Source organism: Strongylocentrotus purpuratus, unplaced genomic scaffold (genome assembly GCF_000002235.5).
Source record: "Strongylocentrotus purpuratus isolate Spur 01 unplaced genomic scaffold, Spur_5.0 spur5_scaffold_8, whole genome shotgun sequence".
Taxonomy (NCBI): Eukaryota; Metazoa; Echinodermata; class Echinoidea; order Camarodonta; family Strongylocentrotidae; genus Strongylocentrotus; species Strongylocentrotus purpuratus.
Window position 1 is genome coordinate 14,936,247 of NW_022145614.1, and position 9,461 is coordinate 14,945,707.

At 38.5% G+C, this 9,461-nt stretch overlaps 1 protein-coding gene across 2 annotated transcripts; it reads left to right on the forward strand.

Moving 5' to 3' along the window:
* Positions 1-2,138: 2,138 nt before the first annotated feature.
* LOC115920365 (heparan sulfate glucosamine 3-O-sulfotransferase 1-like) lies at positions 2,139-9,252 on the forward strand. Of its 2 annotated transcripts, none has more exons than XM_030976034.1 (2): positions 2,139-2,732; positions 7,479-9,252. In XM_030976034.1, exon 2 carries the CDS (start codon positions 7,498-7,500, stop codon positions 8,626-8,628), a length of 1,131 nt encoding a protein of 376 aa, XP_030831894.1. In that variant the 5' UTR covers positions 2,139-2,732; positions 7,479-7,497; the 3' UTR covers positions 8,629-9,252. The 2 variants fall into 2 exon arrangements, with proteins under 2 accessions (XP_030831894.1, XP_030831895.1); XM_030976035.1 differs by having other exon boundaries at positions 2,139-2,725.
* Positions 9,253-9,461: the final 209 nt, after the last annotated feature.

The window sequence follows — 9,461 nt, forward strand, 5'->3', positions numbered from 1 at the left end:
GTAACCCTTCTGAATAGACTTTTAGTTCTTCAAAAGAAAGCCATACGCTTGATAACCAAATCTTCCTACCGAGCACATACTGCACCCCTATTTAAACGGATGAATATTTTAAATGTTAATTCTATATATATTATGCAGCTTGGTCAATTCATGTTCCAGTACAAACATAACAACTTGCCAGCTGTCTTTGATGACCGTTTTATTCTGAACTCTTCTATTCATTCATATGCTACAAGAAATGCAAATAGTTTCCATATACCCATAGCTAGGACTTCTTTTTTTTTTACAAAAACGGATACCCTTCAATGGAGTCATCTTCCACCTGACATCAAGCATTGTTCTTCATTGTATTCTTTTAAGGCTAAGTTAAGATTATTCCTGTTAAGTAACCCATCCTTTACATCATTCACATATAGGTAGATGCAACCCCCCCCCCTGTCTTTGATATTTTTCTCCCTCTTCTTTCTTGTTATTGGTACCACCTCATAATTTTACCTTATATTTACTTTTAAGTTTTAATTGTATATATATATATATTTTAAATTATTGGGGGTAGTCCTCGACAAATCATTTTTGATTTTTGACTACCCCTTCCACATTTGCTGATTTGTTTCTTTTTAAAACATACATTACTCCAACTGGAGTCTTTCTATATAATATATTGTACATGTTCTATTATTGTATTGTATGTATGTATTTTATTCTATGTAGCTCCCTATGTTTTGCATTTGTGGAGAAATAAATTGAACTTTGAACTTTGAACTATATCATCATTGTGTTTATTGTTATTTATATGTTTTATATTTGGTAAATAAAATAAAATAAAATACAATTAACACCATTAACAATGTATCACATTTAAATCTTTTAAAAACATACTGAGAGGTTTTACCAAATAAAATTGCGACTCCCCTTGCATTGGATGATTAATAAGAAAAAATACCTTTCCTCCCCATTCTTTTAAAATGTCTTCTTCTAATTCCAAAACAAAATTAGTATCTTGTAAACAATAAATGTCTGCCTTTTAAAAAAAATAATCAAATACATCTTTCCTTTTTCTTAAATCCCTTAGTCCACGGACAATTCAGAGAAAGGATTTTAATTTGTTCCTTACTCATAAAAGACGAATTTGACGATTAGCATAATGATTAGCACAATATTTAATACATATACATAATCAACATACTTTGAAAAGAATTATCATCTTGAGCTAGTTGTGGAGGATTTTTTAAACACAATAACACAACACAACACTTCACATACATGTGCAACAAAAACACAAATTGATTTCCAGCTCTGAGTGCAACATCGTGCTACTCCCGAGGAAAAATGTTAACATACTACGCGAGCTTTCCATACTTTCAATATACATTTATTATATTGAGGATTGTTCAGTCACATAATGACTACTCTATCATTGATGCATGCACGGCTTATGCTAGTATCCTTTTAGTTCAATTTTGTTTGACTTTAGATTTTTTCTTTAGATCTCCGTTGACGATTAAAGCATGAACATTATTTTCATGCTCTTTTTCCGTGGAAAGTAGTCGTTATAAGGCCTATACCAAATCACTTTGAAGGCGTATGTATATACGAAACAACATGTATGAACAAAATATCCTCAAAACAGGGGCAGCTGTATTCGAGCAGTGGATGGAAAATGAGTTACGTTAGGGTGGGTTATATTGCTGGTAACTTCTTGGTTATATCCAATAATTACGACCCAGCAGGGCATTTTACAGCATCGAATCCTGGATCGTATGCGGTATAGGCCTAATGATCTGTAAGCAAAATTAACATGCATCAGGCCAAATATATATAATGTGAACACAATTTTACGATTCCGTAAAGATACAGTCTGTGGATAAGGGCCAACATCAGTGCACATATGGTTTGCAGACACAAGCTAGGGATCTTCCTACACAAACCCTTCTCAGTCGTAATGTTGACACAACTAGAGACTAACAGAGCAAAGCTCTGCTCATATCAAGACTGAATTGGTTTCAAATCAGAGTCTTTGTTTGCTTACTGGTGAATGTTTGCTCAAGGAAGTTATATAATCACTCTTTAGGTTTTCATGATTACTCTGGGTTTCCTATGGGTAAAGCAAACTTCATTCATAAAGTGCGAGTGCTAGTACGAGGGAGAAGAAGTGTAGCGGCCATAGTTAGCTTTTTTGCCCTACAAGTCTACATGATAACTCTCTTGTAGTCTAGCTAACTCTAACCAGTGGTAGCTAGGTGTAATTATGCTGTAACTATGGACCTACCACGGATAACTCCTAGCTTGCTCTAACGCTTCTAGTTCTACACCCGGATCGTGAGCTAGCTACATGTAGCTTAATTGTCTTATTATTCTAACTTTGGAATCTTTCCATTTTGTACCACATATTTTCATCTTTTGAAAAAGGTGAATATAATATGCAAATGAATAAGTTGCACGCGTGCGTCGACTTCCAGCTATCAATATTCAATGCGTTTTAAGGACAGAGCTAGCTATAAATCAGCTGGAGAGATACTTTAGAGCAAAGGAGATAGGTTTATAGCAGCTCAGACCGTCGTCCAGCCTCTGTATAAACAATAAAACAGGCTATTCAACAGATAATTCGGGATCGTTGCATAAAATAAACTGAACTGAACTAAACTGAACTGATCTGGACTCCTTTACCCGAATGAAGCTGCTGCTGTTTCTGAAAGAAAACCAAGAAGCTCAACATCACATGTATGTAAGTGGTAAGTAAAACCTCTGCAAATGGCAAGCCAGGTGCAGGATAGTTTTCCATAGATCCGAACTTGGTCCTGGGTAAAAGCACATTTTTTTTTTTTTTTTTATTTATTTATTTTTTTTTGGGGGGGGGGGGGTTCCTCCAAAACACACATTATAACACAAATTGAGGGGGGTTCGATCCCCAACGCCCTCCCTGCGCTCTCACCTCAGCATTCTTGTACGCGCCTGGGTGAGAGGGATGTACGTCGAACATGTAGAATCTTCTCGTGGTGATATATTGAATAAGGCAGACTAATGGGACATGGTTGCTACTCGGAGTTTCACACCTTGCAAGCGATCATCAGGCAACTGATAGAATTCTTAAAAATACATGATTACTCTACAATCTGGGTACAAATACGCTCAACATATTAGACTTAACTCATACTTTACTTTAATACACGATGTTGTAGGTCTAAGCTTGTTTATCGATCCAGGATCCATCCATGGTTACTGATTTTTGTGGAGGGAGGAGATAGTGTGTGCTAACATTAGACAACAAAACAATACAAAACAATAAGTATTAGTCATGGGGGAAGGGGCTATTGTAATTACTCAGGTACTGTGCTGGATTTCTAAACATGTAGGTAATGGGAGGGGGTATCGCAGAAGAGTCTCCACTAAGATGCTAGTACATAAATATGTATTTATTTATTTAAGTATAGTCTCTTTTGAAGTTGCAGAGATAGAATTTGTTTTCATGGCGGCATATGGAGATGAGTTCAGGTATTTTGTTCAAGAGTTCAGTTTCTCGTCGTTGATGAAGCTTCTCGGTTAGGCGCAGGTTGCATTTCTTCGTTCCACTGGAGTACGCTTGGGCCTTGTTCGAGATTGACCAATCGATGGTGAATGGGGCGCTTTGCTGTTTAAGTTGGGAGATGTAAGAGTTCTGTGCTGTACCTCAGCTTGAACGGGGGCTCGGTGAGTCCAATATACTGCTTAGGGCTTTCTCTACCGGAGACTTTGGAACTGGAGATGATGCTGCCGGCCTGGCAGTTTCCTTGTAGGGGGGTACATATTCTTTTTTCGGCAGTTGCAGGTTTTCGGCTTGGTTTGGTCGTCCGTGGATGAAATTTGCTTGTTGTCAGGGGCGTCGCTAGACCTTTTTGGGGGGGGGGGGGGGGGGGGGGGGGATGTAGAGGCCAACGATCACCGACAAAACTATATTTTAGCCACCAATTACCGACACAATAAAATGTCCCAATATCTACAAATTTAACCATAGAAATCCGGGGCCGAAGGCTAAATTGTTTTTCCTATGAACTATCTATAATACTTGCATATGCGCAAATGGTCATTTTCCTCGACGACATAAAAATACGAATTATTTAGTCAGCATCATAGCTTTATATTTGAATGCAGGCGCGTAGCTAGGATCTAATTTTAGGGAGGGGCGGTAGTGAGCAACCGAATCACTTAAAGGGGCCGGTGGGTGAAAGGCCTCCCGCGCGAAGCGCGGAAGCTTAGACGTTTCATTACATTATTAGAGAAAGTAGACGATCGGTTGTACCGTTCTCGACTCTTAATCCATGTCTGAATGAAGTTTTCCCCCTCCCGCGCGAATCGCGGAAGTTTTGACGCTTCTTTAATTATTATAGAAAGCAGATGATTCGTTGTACTGTTTTCGACTCTATATCCTTATCTAAATTCGGTTTTCCCCTCCCGCGCAAAGCGCGAAAGCTTAGACGTTTCCTTAAATTATCAGAGAAAGAAGACGATTTGTTGTACCATTCTTGACTCTTAACCCTAATTCTCTGAATTCAGTTTCCCACCTCCTGCGCGAGGCGCGGAAGCTTTGACATTTCATTTAGTTATTATAGAAAGAAGACGATTCGTTGTACCGTTCACAACTATTAATCCTGGTCAGAATTCAGTTTCCCCCTTCCCGCGCGAAGCGCTGAAGCTATGACGTTTCATTGAATTATTATAGAAAGAAGACGACTCGTTGTACCGTTCGCGACTCAACCCTAATTCTCTGATTTCAGTTTCCCCCCTCCCGCGCGAAGCGCGGAAGCCTTGACGTTTCCTTAAATTATGAGAGAAAGCAGACGATTCCTTGTTCCGTTCGCGACTCTTAACCCTAATTCCCTGAATTTAGTTTTTGCGCGAAACGCGGAAGCTATGACGTTACCTTAAATTATGAGAGAAAGCAGACGATTCGTTCTACTGTTTTCGACTCTTAATCCTTATCTGAATTCAGCTTCCCCCTCCTTCAATTTCCTTAAATTATTAAAGATAGAAGACAATTCTTTGTACCGTTCTCGACTCTCAATTATTGTCTAAATAAAGTTTTCCCCTCCCGCGCAAAGCGCGGAAGCTTTGGCGTTTCATCAAAATATTAGAGAAAGGAAGACGATTCGTTGTAACGTTGTTGACTCTTAATCCTTGTTTGAATTTAGTTTTCCCGACAATTTTAAACCTCTGATTTCTTTAGCTAATATTATAGGAAAGTGAAACTTCGAGAAAATACAAGTATTGTAGTTGTAGTCACTCTCGAAGTCGTCACAGCGGATAAAAAGTCAAAGTTCGTGGGGATAAAAAAACTTGTCGGCCGACCGTCGTTATCTATCTCCCCGACCTCAAACTTCTGCATTTATATAGTACACGATGATCGAGCAAGAATACCGACACAGCTGACCCGACACAGCAACGTATTTACGTGTATGCGTGTCTTTCTTGCTCCCTCGACGAGACGACTCCACCCAACAACCCCCATCTCTCTTTTACTCCCACTCCTCCTCTCTCAGGCTCTTACCTCCCCCTTTCTCTCTTTTCTTTCACCCCCGCCGTATCTTTTGTTTCCCTTTTCTCTTTTTTCCTTTTATTTCATTTCTTTCTTTTCCTTTCTTTCCTTTCTTTTCCTTTCTTTCCTTTCTTTTCTTTCCCTTCCCTCTCTTTTTTCCCTCCCCCTTTTCTCTTTTTTTCCCGACGGCAGCGCAATTTTACCGACAATATCCTGACAGTATGGGGGGGGGGGGGGGTGTCGCACCCGACATCCCCCCCTTTGGAGACGCCCCTGGTTGTGCGCCTTTATGATGCTAGCGACATTAAGCATACAACTGTAACTGATTTTGAGCGAGCTTCTATTGAATATTTTGTTGAATTTTGAATTCTTTGGGAAGTGCTTGTCAACAAGCCTCAGGAACGATCTGCCGATGTTGGTTATGACGCTTTTGTTGAATGGAGGGTTGAACCAGATGATGTTTCGCGATCGTTTATGGTTTTGTCTTCTCCTTGTCGGACGCTCCTTTGTGAAGGTGAGAGTTTCAGTAAATTCACTGGATTTTAGGGCATCGTTGAAAGTCTCTTCATCGCATGAGATGTCTGCTATTCGGCGGCTTATCGACGCTGGGAGGTTCTTGATGATGGATGGTGGGTGGTTGGATAGCTTGCGGATGTACATTGAGCAGTCAGTCGCAAGCTATCCGGGTACGTTACGTTTAATAGCGTACGTTAGCAGGACATTTTCGTGTCCTGCTCACGATTGAACAATAGCATTACTGCCCTCTACGTACGTTTGCAGGCAGAGGAAACTTAAAGGCCTCCCAAGAAACAAGAGGTTTAATCATTAGTCATTAGTTATATTAGGTTTAATGTTTTGAAATAATTAGGGTAAGAGTTAGGGTTAGGTTTAGCATTAGTGTGTGTATGTGTTAATGTATAATATATACATGTGAATAACAACAATAACATGCTAATAACAACAACAATTAAATTTGCTTATAATATTCTCTGTTTTTCAACCAAAATGTTTAAAGTACTAACCATCACTCTGTAATCTATTATTATATTTCCTTTGTCATTTTTTTTTATATTCAATTATATACATGTACTTTGAAAATATGTTCCATATTGATAATCACACAATATCTGCATTTATTATTATGCAATCATGGTTTAGGGTCTATTCATTCGGGTGTCACAAGAGAAGTATATCAACATTATTTTACACCTGAATGAGCACTGGCTATACTTCTGACAATGTTGTAAAAAGAAGTTTTCTCATATGAACCAGAAATAAAAATAAACGGTTCAGTCTAATAAATTTGCGCAATTTGAGTGCATAATCAGGCATCAATGACAATTGCATTGTTAAATATCTATTATTGATTTGAAATTAACATGAGCTTGTTGATCTATGACCTTACATCTGTACTCATGCACCCTCATTATACCTCCTCCCATACACACCTCGTGCACGCCACGGAAACACACGTACGTTCATTAAGCATCGCCGATTATCATTTTTTTTTTCTGCACTAAATTTTCATTTTCGTCTCAAGTATTTTGACGAGGAAAGAAATTGCACGATAGATGTTCAATTTTAATAAGAGAAAGAAAAGAACAAAATAATTTTGAAACATGCAATTTGGTTCTGTTTTTTTTGTTTGTATCCAGCATTGGGTGAAAGCAGTGTAGTTAAATTTCTGAAGGGCCACGAAAAACTTAATCGAACTTGCTATAGGGGTACAATAAATGAACAGTCCAGATACATTTACTGAACCCCTTTGTCTTGGGAGGATGCCATTCCTCTTCTTTATCAGTTTCTGGATATGCCACTGGAGTAATGCACAGCCACGTATAGGGTTAAAGGTCAACATGTTCTAAGCAATTATTGATAGTCAACAGAGAACATGAAAAATCGCCTGATTTCCACATTTATCCAATCCAAGCCTGAAAGATAATTGCGCAAATACATTTTCTCCTTTCAGAATCCATTGCGACTACACCATGAAGTGGAAGTGTCTATCCCCCAGATCGTCGGTGGCAGCCATCTTTATCTGCTTCATACCAATTTTGATTATCATCTTCGATTTGAGTGGCAACAGTCGGCAAGGAGAGCAGTCACTGGGGAGTCCAACTCACCGTGTTTCAGGTTCTCGCCATGTTTCACAGTTGACCCTGAACAGTTCACAATATCCTTTCACTCTCTTTCAGAGCAGATGGAGCTGCAAAAACGAGAGAGCAATCAAGACAAGAAACCTGGATTGCAAAAGCCGGTTGCCTGATGTGATCGGTATAGGTGCAAAGAAATGTGGAACCGGTGCGCTCGAATTCTTTCTTCGCGGGCACCCAGCTCTACACATAGCGGCTGTTGTAGAAGCCCATCAATGGGATTGGCACCCGACAAGGAGTATCGAAAAATATCGACAACTAATGCCCAGAACTTCACAGTATCAATTGACCATGGAGAAAACGCCAGCGTACTTTGTTGCAGACGACATACCTGCCGCGATAGCGCGGGACGTGTCACGCGATATCAAGCTCTTGCTTATCCTGCGAGACCCCGTAAAACGCGCCATTTCTGACTACACTCACGTCTTGGACGTGTTCCCGAAAATGGCGCGTAAACAACGGTACGGCACCAGGAGACGGGGAAGAGTACCAAAGTACCCTCAAGCAAACATATCTTACGTCATAGAAGACACATTTGAAACGAGCGTACTAAACGAAGACGGTACAGTGAACGACGATAATGCCATTATCTTTACAGGGTTGTACTCACGCCATCTCCGTAATTGGTTCAAGATTTTCCCTCGCGAACAGATACTTATACTGGATGGTGATTTGTTTTCTAAGAATCCCCTACCTCAACTCCAAGCCACCGAATCGTTCTTGGGGCTGCCAAAATATTTCGACGCCACCAAGATATACTTTGACGAAGCAAAAGGATTTTTCTGTCTGGCAATGCCTTTTAAGCACTGCATGGGAAAAGGTAAAGGCAGAAAGCATCCTGAAGTGGAAAGAGAAACTTTTAAGAAATTGTACAAATTTTACGAACCATATGATAAAGAGCTTGAGATTCTAACGGGAAGGAAATTTTCATGGATGAATCTTAACAATGATGAAGTCACTGGTTGATATTGTTAAACTTTTAAATATTTAAGATTGCAAGAAGCTTGACAAAATGATATATTCATGTATATTTATATATTTAATCGTTTATTCATGCATTTATTTATTTAGTCTTATTTGACCAGGGTGGTTTCACCAGTGACATCGACACTGCTTACAAAAATTCCCTACAAATTAACAAATTATGGACAATATAATACAAGATATTAACTTTATAAACAAAATTTGATCAAAATAAATGATTCGTTAGTCACATAAAACTATACAGGACGAAAAAATAGCCAAATTGTAACTCAGCCAGTATAGATCAAGTGTCAATCTTATTTTAATCATTTTTAAAATCAAACTCGGGTTCCATACACATTAGTGTAGTATCTGTCTCAATGGAAATCTTTAGACTTTTGAGATAAGAAATAATACAATCTTGAATAGTGTTAGATAATCATGTCATTCAAACTTGAATTAAATGCATCATAAGTTATATTAATGATAATATTCTATAGCATATATAAATATAATCTAAGCATCAATGTTGATGCAGCCATTTACTCTTCTTACATGAACAAATATTGAATATAATATAAATTCAGAGAAAATATCTATATAATATAGTATTAATGACTGCTTTGAGAGAAATAGTTGTTTTTATACGCTCAAGGGAAGGTTAGAATTGTGCTATTACCCGAGGCGTGCCGAGGGCAATAGCCCAATTGTAACCTTCCCGAGAGCGTATAAAAACAACTATTTCTCGAATATTAAAGCAGTCATTAATACTTTTATATGCCGGAGAAAAGAAGAAAAAAAATAAATAAATAATAAAAAAAAAAACTTTTGTCGAC

What these genes read in the sequence shown, in the direction of transcription:
- LOC115920365 (XM_030976034.1), top strand. Translation starts at nt 7,498, where the DNA reads ATGAAGTGGAAGTGTCTATCCCCCAGATCGTCGGTGGCAGCCATCTTT.